We start from the raw sequence: 18,100 nt of genomic DNA, 5'->3' as shown, positions 1-18,100 counted from the left end.
TGATGAAACTATCTCATCGGAAAATAAATTGAAGAGGCCATTAGAAATTTTCTTGAAGATAATAAAATAGGTGATACTTCTGACCTCATACGCTGGGAGGCCTTAAAAACCACAGTGAGAGGGGTCATTCTTAAAATAAGATCGCCCATGAATAAAGGTGCAAATAACAATTGCCTGCCGACGGCTGAAACCGAAGTACCTGCAGGAACGTCACATGAAGTTTCTGTCCGCCCGGATGTCCCGTTCAGAGTCCTCACGCCCCCGGTTTCCTTCTCGTGCTGGGGGGTCGGTTTGGGACAGTATGCCTTCGGGTCCCACAGAGGGGGTAGGAGCTCAGATCGGGATTTTGCTGGCGGGTTCGCCCTCGGCGCCGTTTCCGGAGTCGCTGCGACATCGGGACATGGTCCGAGGGGCATCCTACTCGCCCGTACAAGCCTTCCATGTCATCTCCGCACAGCCCTGTGAGGCTCCCTGCGCCGGCTGAGGCTGCAGCGCACTTCTCGACTCCGAGTCGACTCTGTTCCTCTACACAGGTTTCCACCTCGGTGGAGGTCGTGTCGATGCCAGTCCGGTCGGATGAGGCACCTTTGGGGATCATCGACGACTCCCTCTCGACGCCGGTGCCATCCCCGGCTGTTCATGGGTTGCTGGACGATGTGGAGGCCAAAACTGAGGAGGCCCCTGTGAGTTTGCCACCCCCAGGGTTGTTTCGCTGTCCCTCTGGGCAGGACCCCATGCACTGGCAGGGCCTTGGATGTCCTCGGGCTGTAGAGCCTCAACGTTTTGGTGGCAGGATTAGCCTCATGTGCCGTCCCCTACGGATGACCTGTTGTTGCCACCTCGAATGGCCACAGTGGCTAGTGCGGCATTTGCGAGGGCGTTTCGCAGGGCTACGAACAATTTACATGTGCAGCCACCCTCAGTCTCTCTGCCCTCTGATCCCTTGCTGGATTTGCTCCACCAGGGCACCCTGGAAGTGGAGCACTTGTTGCCTTTTGGCGAGTCGTTATACAAACTCTTCTGGGGACTTGGGCGAGGCCCTCTTCGGGGGACCCGGTGGATCGTGCTATTGCACATCGACATTGCCCTGTTCCGGGTGACCATGTCTGTTTGTCCCTCCATCCTAGGGCTCAAGGGCATGGTTATTCAAGCGGCTTCAGTCTCGCTGCCTTCTGCCCCTCGTTCCTTACTCCCTCCTACTTGGGAGTCTCGATGGTTGGAGTCGCGTGGCCACCATGTATTTGCGTCCACCAGTGCAGGCCTTAGAACCCTGAACACATCTTGCATGTTTGCATGGGCTACTTCTGCCCTTGGAGATTCGGTCGAGCGCCTCTTTCCCTCCCTTACGGAGGGTCCTCGGACTGACCTGGATCGGTTGATTCGTGATGGCTGAGAAATGGCACAGTTTTCCATTCGGTCGGCCATGGACACCACTGATTCGGTGGGTCGAGCTATGGCCCGGTCAGTTGCTCTGCGTCGCTGTGCCTGGCTGCACGATGGCTGTTTCCCTGCCAATGTCCAGGAGCGTCTTAGGGATTTGCCCTTTGATGGGGGTCACCTTGTCCGACAGACATGCTGACTCGGCAGTTCAACCTCTTATGTCTGATTTACATGAGTGCCACGGATTATAGCCCTTGTGGACTTTTGGCCTTTAGTTGCAGTATTGTCACGCTTTTTATGGTGCTCCATCTCTGGGTTCAAGGCGTTATTGCCCAGACGAACTGTGCGGCTTGTCACCGTCTTGTCCTTTTTTTTGCTACAGCTGGCCAGCTGTTCCTGGTTTTCTTTTTGAGCCCTCTGCCTCAGAGCTCGTCTCAAGAGGTGTCCCTTGCATTTATAGGGATGTACCATACCCTAAGTGGGGTACTTGTTGGCTATTGTATAGCTGCTGGAAGTTTCGAAAGACTCCCGCAGAGTCTTTTTCAGAATGATTTGTTTCTGTCTATACTGCGAGTCTCCTGATTCGTCCCGCTCTTCCTGTTGTGGTAGGATGTCCCCTCTGGTGAGACCCACAGGTTTGGCGTGGCGCTCTCCTGGGGCTTCTGGGTTGATCTACGTTTGGTCCGTAGCTCTCTCCTGCCTCTGTGGAGGCACACTTCCCCGCAGTGTTATTTGGGTTTCTGCTATGCCTGGCTCTCCACGGCGTATTCTTTGGGCTTCGCTGTGCTCTTTCTGCCTGTCGGCACGTGGCCCTTGGGGGGCATAATATTCTGTTCTGTTCCGGAACTGTGTCTTCCGTGTTCTGTGTTGCTTCGACATGTGTATACACACAGGATATGTTCGCTGTCACAGGGTACTGGCGGTGTTCCTTGTGCCCCTGTCTTGGCTGCGTTCTTTTCTGGTCCATTCCATTCTAATGATTTGTTTAATCCTGTTTGAATGTGGGGTGAATGTCATCACCCAGGTCAGTATGTCCTCCTCAGTTTTGGGTATTTTCTCGAGTAAGGCCTCCCTGTTATTGTTCCTGGCCCTCTTCCTGGCAGTGTTAATGCTATGTACCGGGTTGTGTGTGAGTTGTGATGCCACCTCGTCATAATCATGGGTGGTACTGCAGTTACGTCTAAGGCGCAGGAACTGCCCAAACGGAAGGTTGTCCCTAAGAGCCTTTGGATGATGGCTCCTATACAGTAACAAACTGTTATGGTCACTTGTTTTTTTGTGGACCCAAATGAAATACGAGTGTCAGAGTTTGTGTTTGTGAAGCGTAAGTACAGGTTGAGAGTGTTCACCCACCTACAGAACTCGTTACGTGGGCGTCTATACCATCTTCCATTTTTCTCACATTTGAAAACGCAACACTGGTGGTTTTTTTCATTTAAAAGGGTAAATAAAGTTACAATGCAAAAATGTCTCTTTGTACCCTGACCCGCTTTGTCATTTCAAGTTGGATTGCAAACGTTCCACAAGCTTAGCTATTTAAAGTGTGGCTAGTTAATGTTTATGAAGTGCTAAAGTTCTTGCAGGTCTTATCCAGCCCAATCTTAGTATGGTGCTGGTTTTTGTGTAATTATGTGATTCGCTTGCTAGCACTACAGTTGTGTGAAACCTTACATGCCATTGTAGTAGAGTAGCCTCAGAAAAGGAGCTTTAAATACATTTTATTCACAGCTTCCTAGCTTTGACTTTAAATGTGATACAAATGACAAGCTCTCCACTTTTAGAAGCAGAGTTTAAAAATGCAAAGAGTGGATGTATGAGCAGGTTTTGGAAATGGTCCTTTCTATTGTTTAATTTCCAGTAATGAACTGTCATGCTTGATTACACCTTGAAATGTACTTTGCATTCTATTTTTCTGTCGGGTCTAACCATTGTATCTGTAACGATGATGAAACGTGTTTATAATGCCTAACTAAAACCCGATCTATTTGGTGTGCTGTTGTCCTGATTCATTGTTGGAGTCTTAGAGTTATCTGTACCATTTATTGGGTTCTGTTCACTGTGTATAGTAGGAGTGAGGTATGCCTGGAGTCTGTTTACATTTGTATGCAGTGTAGGCGTCTGTCCCCGCCCCATCATCTGATACCTGAAAACGCCATGCCGGTGCAGTGTTCTTTGAAATGGGTAATCAAGCCTTATAAGAACCAATGTAAAACAAGCATTTACAATACAGTAGGTCTCACATTTTCTAAACTTTGACCTATTGGCATTGTAAATGACAATGCCTTTAGTTATGTGCACTTTGTACTTCTAGTCGTTGCTTGCAGGTTTTCAAAACACATAAATAAAATGCATTTTCACTTACAATGCTAATAGCTCAAAATCTCGCAAATGCGAGACCTATTGCTTTGCAAATGCTTGTTATTCATTGTATGTGTTGCTGCAGCTGAGCACGTTGTTTAATGCTCCTTCCTTTTGGTTTTGAGCCTGGACTCTATGGACTACTGTCCAAGGTCCCTTTACATTCCCCGATCTTAGGTTGCATTCCCTTTGGGGCAGCCTTTTTACTGGTTCTATACTGTGTTCTTACGGTCTTATAGCTTTCTACTCCCTATGGGCATCCCATAGTACTTCTTAGGGATTGGTCCTCTCAGTGAGCATCTTGCTTCACCTATCATTTCACATAGTCTGGTCCCTTTCTATCTTTTGGACTGGCTTCTCCTATTTTGGGATCTTTGGTGAGGTCAGTTCGCAGCCCTCCTTCAAGGATGTTATTTCTTGGGTGTCTGATTCCAAGATAAGGAATGTGCGGCTAGATGTCTCTATCAGATGGACAAGTTACTTACCTTCGGTCCTTATCTGGTAGAGAGAGGATCTAGCCGCGGATTCCTTATCGACCCTCCCCACTCTGCAAACTGAAGTCCTTGTTGTCTCCAAGATCCTCTTTTTGCATACTGCTACAGTTCTTTCAATCTGTACTTGTTGATGCAAGATCTTTCTCTTTTTTGGCACACGGTTTCTAGAGACTGTTTCTATAAGTGGTTCTGGGTTGTTGGCGCAAAAAAGAAAACTAAAGAAACTGACATCAGCAAAGTCGGTTTGGGCTTATATGGACTTTGTTGACATCACATTCGGTAGACGATGTCAATACGTCGCTCAATGCCCTCTACTGACGTGCAGAGGTACTGCTGGCAAAATTTCTTGATCCAGTCTTGCGCCTGGAGAGAAATCTAAGATAAGGAATCTGCGGCTAGATCCTTTCTCTACCAGATAAGCTGTTAACGAAGGTAAGTTATTTGCCCAATAATGCCGGTCGATTCCTTTAGGATGATTATCGTAAAGTAACTGTATATGATACATTGTTTTATTGCATAGTAACTTTTTATTCCTACCATAAAGTCTTCATGTAAGGTAAATAAGTACACATGCTCCACTTCTCTCAAGCTAGTTTATCGCTCTGTCAGTACTCTAAAATACATGGGTTCAAAAACGAAATTGCTTTTGCTTCATGCTCTGCTCCCATCGCTCCGTCCGTGAAGCATTTAGAGCTCAATTATTTACAGTCCTTAGGCTTAAGGATTTGCCCTTTGATAAATCTATGTCTTTTGAGAATTTGAGAATCCTTACAGTGTACGTGTGCTCTTCTAAATGTATCACAGTCTGATGCCTTAGTCAATTTCCCAGCTTCATCGCATTTCCTGTGGGGTTTTTTTTGTAGCCATTTCCCAATTTTGTTGTAGTATCTTTATAACTTTGAGTCGTATTTAGAATTTGGTACTCGTCCTGCCTGTATGCCAAATTTAGAGAACTCCATAGGCCCTGTGGAAATCTCTGCGCCTTCCGAGGGTATGCTGTCATGGTCCGGAAATAAAAAGGCATCACACCATCCGCTCTAAAAATGGCAGGTAGTCAGATGCATCTATACAGACTGTCCCAACTCAATTGGACATTCAGAAATGTGGCAGTCTGCCTGACACCAAAAAGAGCAAAGGCTCCGTCACTGTGGTGGACAGTGTGCTCTATACTTTTGTGGAAGAACATTGTGTCCAGCAAACTCTAAATCAGGCCTCTTGTTCTTTCTGATTTGGGGTTTTGTCAATGAGAACATGCAGCATCCAAGATTCCAGTGAGTCCCTTGGTTCATGGTTCTTCAGGACAGATGGGTAAAGTGCCTTGTTCACTATAAGGCTTCTGGCCTCCATGGCCAGATCATTTATTAATATCAATTTTCCGTCTTCAAGGTTAGCTGCAGGGATGTATAGTTCAGTATGCCCACCCTTTCCTTCTTTGCTACGTTAGAGACCCTGCCAAGCAGGCCACAGGTTTGCTCTCCATTGTGGTTAACACTGGGATTGGGACCTCAACTGGAATATCAACGCATGCTTAACATGAAAGTATATGGTGTTGTCTTTTTGTGCCAATGCAAGCTTGGTCTGCTGTAGAACTATGCCAGGGATTGCCAGCTCTTGCTTTTCTCCCTAAAGTTCATCAACGAAAGCAAGCACCCAGTCTATCTTGGAACGCAGTGGCGATTATGTAATTTTATTTGTGTATGCAAGCAAAAATGTGGGTGCTTCACCACACATTTGGTGGCCATTGCCAATCTTGGATGAAATAGAAAATGCATTGTAATAAGGATTTTATATTATAAAATTCTGCACTTGGACAATTAAAAGCATAGTATGCTTTGAGACTTTTCATCTTACAGAAAACTCAAAACCACCCACTGTTTTTCATCAAATTTGGATTGACAACAGTGCTTTATGCATCTGTTCTGCCCACATAAGAAGCCAGCTTCAGAGACTGGATGCGCCTGAGGCCAAGGCCTCTTATATATATAACATTTTCCCCTTTGCTCAGTTAGTATGGCATCCAGCTGTGGACCTGCGTATAGGCTGTGTTTGCATTACTCCCTGCTCTTGTTTTATACAGTGGATGGCAATACGTTGTCATACAACTTCTGTGATTAATGCTTATTTACTGAGCATTGTATAAATATCTTCGCGTGGAGTCAAACACTGTGCAAGTTAAACAGTATGTTCTCTGAATATTGGAATGGCATCGCCCCAGGAGACCTTTTAGCTGGACAGTTCATGCTCTTTTCCATCTAGTGAACATTTCACCCCTCAGCTGTAAGCATCTAGAAAACGCCTTATTTCAAGTGTGCCATATGTTTAAGTTTGAAGCCTTTTTTTCCCTTTGGTTATTTTCGCCAGAATCATTTTGTTTGGAAGCAGCAGCAGCACTCACAACATGAATATACGTAGAAGAATGCTGAAGGTATGCATCACCAGAAATGAACTACATGAGTGACTAACTATGGACTCGCAACAATCTGCTCAAGTGACCAGCCAAGCGGATTACTGCTTTGTACTCTGATAACTCTTATGGATATGCTGCTCCATTGCCCTTCGGCCACAAAACCTTATATCATTTGATCATTTTAAAGCACCTTTCATGCGTGAGATTCAGAAACAAGAATCCTATGTAACCCTTCCATTAGTTTCCAAGTTCATGGAAGATATGCGCTGTTATTACTTACTGTTTCTTGGTATTATCTATCCTTTGAGTCAAATGTATTTTTTTAGGTCGAGCATTCGAGACCTCTTGTATATACTTTAGTATATACTTATTATATACTAATATGTGTATGTACTTTGTGGGCTCTGGAGATCAGCCCTAGGACTTGTCTGCTCATGCTTAGAGACTTTTTTTCTGTTCAACTGTCTCTATTTAACTGTCTTGATAGAAAACAACCAGCAGAGGTCAGTAAAGTACCAGAATTACTTTCTGCTGAGAGACTTTATTTTTAAAAAATTTTCTGGCAACTGCCTCTATAAAACTTTCTTGATCGAAAACGACCAGCAGAGGTCAGTAAAATACCAGAATCACTTTAGCGTTCTCTAGATTCCAGTCCATAGAATTTGTGTTCCATGAGCACCCGTCGACAATAATATTTTTTTCAAATCTTGTATTTTCAGTGATATGACCACCGAAGGCCCTGATTTGATATTAAAAACAGAGCTTTAGATTATACCATATCCCGCTGAAAGGCAATATTTCTCTCCATGTGTTCCCATACCTGGTGTGTCACGCAGTTTGGTGCTTACTTTCCCTCCATGTTAAAGAACAGGAGATGTTTCGTGTGTTGCCTTGAATTCCAGTGCTGTTTGTAGAGTGCCCTGTTTTTATGAGACAGCTGTCACACTTGATGATAGGCCGAGGTGGGTGTGTGTCTAGGAAGGTTGTATAAAGTTTTAGTGGCAAAGTTCAGAACCTTGTCCAGTGGAAGCAAAGAAGACTGATGAAGACCCACTGGTAGACTGCTGGAATAGTCCAGGTTGTTAAATACTCATGAGTTGGTCAGTGCTTTGACAGTGTGAAATGAAGTGAATGGTCAGATCTTACATTTAGATTCTGGCAAAGGCGGTAAAGGTTATTAAGTAAAGTGAGAAATGAATTGGAGTAGGTAGAGCCATATGTGTGTGTGTGAGAAGCAAGTAATTCCAGGACCTCAGTGTTTGAGGAGTTCAGTATGACTGACGGGATCGCATTTTAGTGACAAATAGCTGTAAGGTAGTTGAGTATTTGGGAGAGTAGGTAATCGGATTTTTTTTTTGTTATCTGCGTATAAATTATACGAGAATCTAAATGAGGAGATAGTATCACCAAGGGTCATGGTATTGAGGAGAAACAAAGAGGTCCCAAGACTCACCCTTGTAGGATGCTGCAGGCAAGGATGTGTGTCGACAGTTTAGTGGCTTTCCAAGCTCCTGTAAAAAATCTGTTAAATAGGTAAGAAGAGAGCCTAATGCTGATTTCCTACTTCCAATACATGTACTAACCATGCTTGGCAAATACATGCTAGCCAAGGAGGAACACATCCACCTTTGTTTTGCTGATTAAAGCTGTGCCTTCTATTGTGTAAACCTTGCTAAACTATGGGAAACTATGACCGAAATGGGTGCTCCCACTGACATAATGTCGTAACTATATTCAACCCTGACTGCACGAGTAAGTTTTCGGAGGGACGGTGAGTGTAACCCAAGTTTTGAGGTCTCTTTGGGTATTAGACTTGTGCCCTTGCACCTTTCCTCTTCACATTGTATATTAAAGGGATAGACAAAACCTTACCAGAGCTGAACACCGATGCCCCGAAAATTGCCCCCCGCCCAACCCCTCTGCTTCTGTATGCAGATGATGCAGTTCTGATATCTAGAACTGCAAATGGTCTACAACAGCTGATCGATCGATGCCTTTGTTGCATACATGGAGCAGGGGGATCTAAAATTAAATCTGACTAAAACATTTATAATGGTCTGTGGACGGAGGAGGGCCAAGAAAAGGAACCACTTTGTGAGGGACTTTAAACTAGCTGAAGTTCAAAGAGTCTCTTATTTAGGTGTACTTTTTTGAGTCGAGCCTGGGCAGCGCCTGCGCTGCTCTGTGAGCCAGGCTGTATTGGAGTATGGAATAGAAACTGGCCCACTCTCCGCCCATATTTATCATTGGTTTGTGTCATTGTCCTTCGTAAATTCTGGCTTCTGATTCGTTAAATAGGCTTGTTAGTCCCTTCTTAGTACCGCCTTGTCTTTATTCATACCTTCCCATGAGGACTGGCCCTTTTACTTTGGTTGTTACACAGTGAGTCTTTTTTAGTCTGTTGGCACCATTTTCTTTAAGTAGTTTCTCCTACTGCAGCCACGGCATACTTTCCTGAAACATTCAGCGCATTATGCACTCTTTCACTTTCTAAGCAGCCCGGGACTATGACGGCCGCTTATTTGCATAGGTCTCGCATTTACAAGAGTTTGAGCTTTTGGCATTATACATGACAATGCCTTTTATTTTGGTGTTAATTTTCAAAATATATAAATAAAAGGCATTGTAATTTACAATGCCAATAGCTTAAACTCTTGCTAATGCGAGACCTATTGCATTGCAAATACTTGTTCTTTTAACTGCAAGTTGGGTCCGCATATAAAACTAGGGGAGGGGATGTAGCCTTATGGCTAGAGCGGTCGACCTCGAAGCTGGGGAACCAGGTTTGAGTCTCGGCAATGACGCTCAACATCCTGTGATTCTGGACAAATCACTTAATCTCCCCGTGCCTAACAAAAATGAATGTGTCCATCTGTAACGAAACTGGTGCTCATGTAAAGCGATCTGATACCCGATGCCTCAGGTCTTGTTCGCGCTATATAAAAACTCAAAAAAAAAAAAAATCACATTAAAAAAACGGCCTAAATTTAAACTAACTAGAGTTGTGGAGGCCATTTTTAGATTTTCCGGTAAGATAGGTAATAGACCTATACATGACATGCTCAAATGATATAGTAGCAAGTGTATCCCTGTTGCAGCATATGGGGCAACTGTGTGGGGTAATGCCAACGTCTCCATATTACAAACTTGTGAAAATGCATTTCTTTGTCGTCTGTTAGCTGTACCAAGGTCCACATCTGTGTATATCTTACATTTGTTGACACACTACATGTGAGAGCAAAAAGTTCCTGGTATAATATTTGGTGCAAGAAGGGAACAAAGTTCACCAGGGAAATAATTGAGGACTGCTTAGCTCTGAAACATTACAGTAAAATCCTATGGCTAGCTTACATGGACAAGTTACTTAAAGACGTCGACGAAAATCTTTCAGCCGCAATCCCTGCGAGTATATTGCAATATGGCAAAAAAGATTTTTAAATGATTTATTGTTTCTTAAACAGGGCCATGTTGGAGATAGCAGAGAAGGGAAAAAACAAATGTGTTAGGATATGTGCTTGGCCCAACTCTTTCAGGTCTCCCAGTATACTTAGTTAAAGTAACAAATGTGCAAGAAAGATTTTATTTGACTAGACTGTGGTTGGGCACATTACATCAACTTATGACATTTCCAGAATATGAAACATTTAAGAAAACTATCCCTAGGGGCCCTTGTGATAGGAAAACATCCCAGTCTACAGCACATTTTATGCTCTTTTGCAGGTTTTATCAAAATATTAGACAGACATTCCTACCATCACTTTATGTAACTGCGAAAACAAATTTTTTATAAGGACGCAATGAGCTATGTTTGTAACCTTGAAAACCAAACAGCCTGCCGAGCGGTCACAGGTTATATTCTTCGGGCTGTAAAAAGAAGGAAATCACTTGCATATCTGGATAAGTTGGTTTATGAAGGTTAATAAAAGCTAGGATTTGGATGATGAGTCTTTATCTTTCTGAGACTATAGGTTTTTTTAGGGATGGATTTTAGCTACTGTTTTATTGTAAGAAATTTGTAATTTGTAATGTATGGAATTATTTTTAACATCTTATGCTATAACGTTTTAATAATATACTTTTATGGATCTAAACAAAAAATCCTTATAAAGATATTTGAATTGAATTGTACTAACCATGCTAAAGTAATATATTTTCTTACAGTGTGGTAACCTAAATTCACTTCCAAGTACAATAAACAATATGATCCCTTCTATATGTTCGAATAAAGATGCCTCCTTTGAGAGAATATAAAACAACGTCAGTTATATAAAGCACACTTTATATTTCCCCAAACCCATGTGGGAAAATAGGATTCTGCCACAGCCACCCTCCAGCCAAATATAAAATACGGAAAAAAGTTTATAATGTGTAGCAGTACATAGTTGTCCCTCCTGTTAAGTTTACCACTTCTTTAGAATGTACTAGTCCTAACAATTGCTGTCTTTTTCCTTTGTAGGTCCAACTGCTATATGAACTTATAGACACCATGAACAGAGTCTGGAATGCAATTCAAAGAAAAGGAGTTCTCCATTCGAGCTCCACCTGCTCAGAATCCGTGCCAGGGCCAGCCCCTGCCTCTCCAGTTAGGAGTAGCGTTGGGACTGTTCCACCAGAAACCAGCACCTGCAGCCCATCTGCTGACATTGGAACTACTACTGAGGTAGGTTTTTAACACTTTATGTATATTGTGAGAACATGCAGATTGGTTGTATAACGTTACACGTACGTCTTTGTAAGCAGAATCAGATCTCCAACTTGAAGCTTCCTCAAAAAAACATTTTGAAATAGAAAGATGACCTAGATTGACATGGTTAGTGTATAAACATGTGAGGCTGACCTGAAAAACCTGAAATATGAACGGGCTTGTTCTTGCTTTTTAGGTCGAGCTTGTGCAGCGCATGCGCTGCTGCGAGGCATGCAGTAGTGACGTACAGAATAGAAGCCCTGCCCACTCTCCGCCCATATTTGTAATTGACTTGTGTCTTTGTCCTTTGTAAACGCTGGCTTCCGAGTCTTTATTAGGCTGGTTAGTCCCTCCTTGGTACTGCCTTGTCTGCATTTGTAACCTCCCATGTTGACTGGCCCTTTTTCTCCTGTTGCAACACGGTATGTCTTATTTAGTCTGTAAGCACTATTTTCTTTAATGAGTTTCTCCTACTGCAGGCAGGATGTGCTATCCTTGCCATGCGTGCTTTCACTTTCAAGCAGCCCCGGACAACGGCGGCCGCTTCTTTGAAGTGTAATAAGTCTTGCATTTACAAGAGTTTGAGCTATTGCCATTGTAAATGACAATAGCCTAAACTCTGGTAAATTTGAGACCTTTTGCATTGCAAATGCTTGTTGTGCACATTGTCGTGTTTGTTTTTCATGTATATGGTTTTCAGCACATGCACTTGAAATCGATTCATCTTAAGGGGTACCTGTCTCCGGTTTTTATGACAGGGATAAGCCTGCTTGGTTACCTTAGGGCGATCAGCCCTTGGGGGAGGCGAGAGTTTACTGTCTTTGTGCAGTTGGAACATTTGTTAAGGTGGTTCTCAAAGAGTTAAGCTCTGGGAGGATCTTTATGCGGAGGCGAGTCCATTCCACAGCTTAAAGCTTGTACTGATATCTGTCTGTAAAGCTCACCAGCCTGTTTCATGGGTGTGGTTAATGCTGCATTTGGGTGACAGTGGACATAAACATGTAAGGGATGTACAGGGTGATCTTGTAGAGGTGTACGTAGAGCTAATCATTCACAATTGTCTGTAAGACACATTTCTTGTTTTACTTGGGGCTGGCTCTGACAAGAAAATATTTGAGTGATTTTAGTAATGAGATAATACGATCATTCTCCTCATTGATTGTATGACTGCCTCGTAAACGTGACTACATTGATTCCATTACTGCCTGCTGTCCTAAAGCAGTCAGCAACCTCATTAAATCTATGACTGCCTGCTGTGTTGTCTCATTCATGATTCCATTACTTCCTGCTGTTCAAAGCAGTCCACGTCTTCATTGATTCGATGCTGCCCTAAAGCAGATTGTATCCTCATTGATTCCATTACTGATTGTGGTTCTAAAGCAAGCCACATCCTCATTGATCCATCACTACTGCTGCCCTAAAGCATTTCATTACCTCCACATCCATCTTTCTTATTCCAATCCTTAGAAGTCCTGCCTCATCCATGGTGCAGTCTTCACTCCTACATAAAATCCAAGTTTAAAGAATAAACACCAACACGACCGCACTTCATTTGCCCAGGCTGTAAAGTTGCGATCAACCCTGTCAAATTCTTGTTTTTTCACTGTATGATTTATGATCATTCTTTACCTATAAGGTGAGTACATTTTTATTAATCTTTTTTGTAGGTATCTGAACCAAAGAGGATAGCAATGACAGTTTGAATCTGGGTTCATTAATAGTTGCCTGGTATTGTGTTAGGTAGGCTTGCTGTTGCAGCCCTCCTCTAACACCAATAGAACAAACTGCTATGTTGCCCCATTTAGCGTATGGTGGTCACATGTTATAAATGGGTAAATTGCCAGGCTTTAGGTAAATCTCTCTTCTGTTTGGGCCTAAGCCCAACTTTCTTTTTTGTGAACAGAATTTATTTCTTTTCCACCTCCATTACAACATAGTCAGTGATCTAGTCAAGTCAGGATTACAGATTTACAATCTACTTGCATTCATCTCTGATTATATAATATTGTAATCATCTTGAGTGCTTGCGGTGTGTGTTAGGTTTCTGTGGGGCCTAAACCCAACTTTCTACTGAGCAAAAAAAGTTATACACTTTGTCATTTTAAATCCCTACTGCATTTGTTTAACCAGGACTTTGCCAGTGGTATTGGTACTATGTGACTGATACTAAGATTACGGCCACCTTCTTCTTCTTTCCCTTAAGTGCACGGCTACGTACTTGTTGCGAAAATGATGGTGTTCTTGCAAGTCTCTGCAAGATTTCTTATTCTGGGAACAAGGAGATGAAGGAAGCATTTCCCTTTCTACAAACTATGCACAGTTGTAATGGAGCCAAAAAATCAAACATCATAAACAAAGCATGTACAGTCTGCTTCAGCAGAGGACTCACAACACAACTCCAACCAGACACAGCCAGAGTTACCCTCTGTTGAATTACTGCAACAGATGATTAATAAAAACATGTTTAAAGCCATATATGGTCCTGCTGCTACCCAAAAAAATTATTGTATTAACCTTGTTATGTTCAGGATGTGGGTGCCTCAGAAGTAATGCATGCAGGGTGCTGAATTATCAGCACTTATTCAGCTGGATAGGATACCCTGAGACTGCAACTCAAGAAGCGGAGAAGGGTAATTTTATTCTCCAGTACAGGAAGGAGCCAGAGTTGCTTTCTGTGTACAAAGCAATACGAAAATTGCTGGCAAGAGAATGGACAGATACAGAGAAATCTCATTTTCTCATATTTGTTTGGCTGGATTTCAAGAGGTGTTTGATGTGGTGGTCAAAATTGTCTCACTGATGGCTGGCATTTTATCTCAAGGGACTATTATTTTAGAAGATACCATGCTTTCGGACCCCTTGTGTTGAAAGATTGAGAGTGCTGTGAAGAGAGCCTCTCCTCTACAGCATCAAATTTGACTTTAAAGTCTGTTAACTATGCAACATATACAGGACAATTATTACTAGAGACTTTCAGTTCCTAGCAGAAGAACTATAACAAGGAAAATATTTTATACCTTGTCTTTTTATGATGGAACAATAAGTCAGGTCCTTGACTTATATTTGTTTGATGGACTGTGTTTGGCAGCTTGGGCTTGAGGACCATCTATCGCAGCAAGACGACAAAGCCTGTGGATGAGAGATTGGAAAGTGGACACTTCTCAAAAAGTTCTTTTAAGCCATCTGTTCTTCAGTGGCTCCAGATTGTTTAGTCCATAATTGGAGGAGTCAGTAAAAAAACAGTCAGTGGAGGTTCGCAAATTACTAGACCCCATTCAACCACCATTCAGAGGAAAAATATTCAGTTATTGCAGGTTCTTCCTCCCTCCACCAGCTGCTCAAAAAGGAACCAACCATCCATTGAGACAGGGGTCATGGCTGGGGAATTCCATAACTCTGAAAATTCCCAGCAACAGTCTTTCATCACTTCAATAGCACCCACAGGTCAGAAATCCTGACTACTCCAGAAAAGTGGGAGAGAGACTTATGAAATATATCCTTGTATGGAAAGATGTGAAAACAGATGCCTGGGTTCTTCAGATAATCAGAGTTGGTCATCTCATGAAGTTCCAGGATATTCCAGACAAATTTGTTATATCCGTTCCAGATCCTCATTGTCCTCTATGGAGAAGAGGGTCTGCTCAGAGGACTTCTTGAGCTGAGGAACCCATTATCAAAGGAGCAACCGTGCCACTTCTACTGTAGGAGGTTAGTCAGGGATGTTCGTTATTCAGTAAAATTCCTTGTATATAATCTTTCAGGAGACTTATGACCTGTTTTAGATCTAAAGAAAGTAAATACAATCATCCCGTACCAAAGATCCAACAGGGTGGCTTTACAAAAGATTCTTTCCCTAGTAGCTTTAGATCTATTCGTTGCCTATTTCCATGTGCCAATTTACTAGAATTCAAAAGATCTTGTCCATTCTAGGCTGTTTCTTGCTGTTTCTTGCAGTCTAGCATCTGCCGAGGGTGTTCACTAAGATCTAAGTTCGTCTGGTAGATGTTTTCATTCCAGGGAGTTGATGGACTTCCCAAGATGATTGCTTCTTCTTTTTCTCAGGGCATGAAAGCAGTGCAGCATATGTGTTGAATTATGGAGCAACATGGTTTTCCATTGAACGTGAAGAAGCCACAGTTGGTCCCTGAACAGAACGTGCAGTGCATAGATGCCCAATTCAAGACTAACCTGGGGACTGTTTTTGTACCTGTACGGAGGCAAGAGAAAGCCATTGGCTATCTAACTGTGCTTCTCCAGTGCCAAAAAGCTCTTGTGAGTCAACAGTTGAGGGTCCAAGGAGACATGGCATCCTCTCTCCTTCTTGTCCATTGGGCTTATCTGCTATTTACCGTCTGGTGAATCATCTTCCGTTAAATTGAGATCCGGTATCCTAAGATGATGAGTATTTGTCCCAAACTCCACTAGTGGCTGTTTCTAGGCAATTTCTAGGCAATTTATCTTAGAGAATGCCTCTGGCCACCTCTCATCCTAATTTATTAATAACAGATGATAGCAACCTGGATTGGGGACCACTCTGCAAGCAAAATTAATCCAAGCGTGCTAGTCAGAACAGGAGTAATGCACATCTTCACACAGCTCTATTGTTTTTTTGCTCTACTGATTCAGAACTAGAGTGTTCAGATCTGTACAACCAATCAGGCCTCTTGTTGTTATTTGAAACATATGACCAGTTTAGGGTTCCATCCTAGCACACCTAGCAGGGACGGACTGAGAGTGCAAACCAGCCCTGGCAATTAAGTCGGACCTGCCGGGGGGGGGGGGGTTTGGGGTTGCGGGGACGGTGCTGGCGGGAAACACTGTTGCTGCTTTTGTTACAGGGAGCCGATATTGCAGCACTGCTGCAAAACCTTCCCCCAGCAACAAAAACAGCCCCCACCGCTCCCACTGTGAAAATGCCCAGTGCCCGCTACGGCCAGTCTGGCCCTGTCATCTAGCCAAGAAGATGAGGACTTGGGCAGAGCAGAATCTCCTTTTACCCTCAGATGTCTATCTTCCGGGAAAGTAGAATATGCATGTGGACAGACTTAGCTAAATCTTGCAACAGCTAGCATAGCAAGTCAACCCACTTGGAGATATTTCCAGTGTCCCCATCACCTCCGGATCTTCCACAAGCATCGATCTCTTCAACACTTATCCCTTGGGGTCTGGAGCTTGAGGAGATGGGATTAGAATGATTGGGTTGCTTTAAGTTGCTTCCTCCTTCAAAATCGTAGAAGACAAAGCACAGTTAAGATATACGACAGCCATTAGAAACACATTAGGAAATGATGTTGCTCCAGAGGGTTAAAAGCAGCTTCTTGTGGAAGAAGAAAAAAATGTAATTTTTTGAGAGACGATTTTCTTTTGAGGTTGACTGCTTCCACATTGTGCACTCAGTGGGCAGCTATCAGAGCAATTAGAGGTCCCCCTTTAATGGTCTTTATTCCCTCGACTCTCGTCCTCTCAAGAGTTATTTATGTATTTTTTTACATTCAATTGTTTATGCTCTGGTACCATCGTGGGATCATACGCTAGCGTTAAATAGCCTTCAAGAAGATCCTTTTGAGCCACTTGAAAGTGTTGTTACTAAATTCCTAATCCTGAAAGTTTTCTTTTTTGTGGCCTTCCATACAGAATGAAGATTGGACGATAGTGGTGCTTTACTATCAATAGACTCCTTTCATTGAATTCATCACGTTGACTTTCCATTTGTCAATTTTGGTTTAGCCGACAAGTGACATAAACCATTTCAGCCACAAGTAGGTGGGTAAGAATGACCATTTCTGTGGCCTGCCAGAAAGCAGGAGTTCCACTTCCATGCATAAGAGGTAATTCCACTAGAAGCATGTCTTCTTCTTAGGCAGTGGTCAGTGGAGCCTGAATCAGATGTATTTGTGCAGTTGCTACATGGTCCTCTCCCCTCAATACTTCTAGTTGCCACTATACACCGTGATTGGAGAAGTATTTTACTTATTTTGTTCATCAGTTTTGTCGTCCGTCAGCAATAACAAAAGAGAAATATTTGATTTGTTTTTCTGGATGTCAATAAATTCCTTTTAGTTTGCGTTCAAAAGTTTTGAGTTGTTTGACTTGCATTTATTTTACAGTTCGCTTTGGTATCTGCTCATAGCAGAAGGACTTGGGCATGAAAACTGATGATGAGATAGTGCTTGAATTGCTTAACTGTAATTTTAATTATTCCGAGTCCTATGCTTCCTCACAGCAGTCTTATTTCCAACAGCTGGAGGAGTAGGGAACATTAAAAAAAAAGGTTTTCTCTTAACTGTAATATTTATAAATAAGCTTTGCATAAACAGGAAGTAAGATTGGATTGATCCCACCTTTATGGCCTGGGAAGAGGAAGTACAGCCATGTTGGTGGTATTCAGTCTTTAAAACCTGGATTGTACTGTAGTCAAGGTTGGGCTCCAAGTGTAAGGACTGGAGCGTGACAGACGGATGTAAAGGTAATGGATTCATTGAGCCTGTGGACTGCTGTAGAACAGGATGAGTAGTTCTTGGGAGTAATGAATATTACCGGTAGTAATTCGAGCATTACCACCTGCTGTCCTAAAGCAGTTGACATCTTTAATGATTCCATTACTTCCTGCTGTCCTGAAGCATTTTCCATCCTTCTTTACTAAATTACTGCCTGCGGTTTCAAAGCAGCTGTAGCTCAGTGGCGTTCCTCCGCTAAGGCAGAGGAGCGTTGCCATACTGCTGTTGTGCAGCAGTAAAATAAAGGCTAAATAATATGATAATAACTATATGTTATTAT

The 18,100-nt window shown here is 42.8% G+C and overlaps 1 protein-coding gene across 1 annotated transcript in view; it reads left to right on the top strand.

The window, feature by feature from the left end:
* The window catches only part of VPS13B (vacuolar protein sorting 13 homolog B), a 2,934,705-nt gene that overhangs the window by 1,481,977 nt on the left and 1,434,628 nt on the right, over positions 1 to 18,100 (top strand). Inside the window, exon 25 of the mRNA XM_085605186.1 lies at positions 11,096 to 11,299. Coding sequence (XP_085461312.1) covers positions 11,096 to 11,299 — 204 coding nt within the window. The remainder of the gene's footprint in view (positions 1 to 11,095; positions 11,300 to 18,100) is intronic.

Source organism: Triturus cristatus, chromosome 5_1, assembly GCF_964204655.1.
Source record: "Triturus cristatus chromosome 5_1, aTriCri1.1, whole genome shotgun sequence".
Taxonomy (NCBI): Eukaryota; Metazoa; Chordata; class Amphibia; order Caudata; family Salamandridae; genus Triturus; species Triturus cristatus.
Note: the sequence above shows the minus strand (reverse complement) of the source record. Positions and strands in the feature narration are given on the sequence as shown.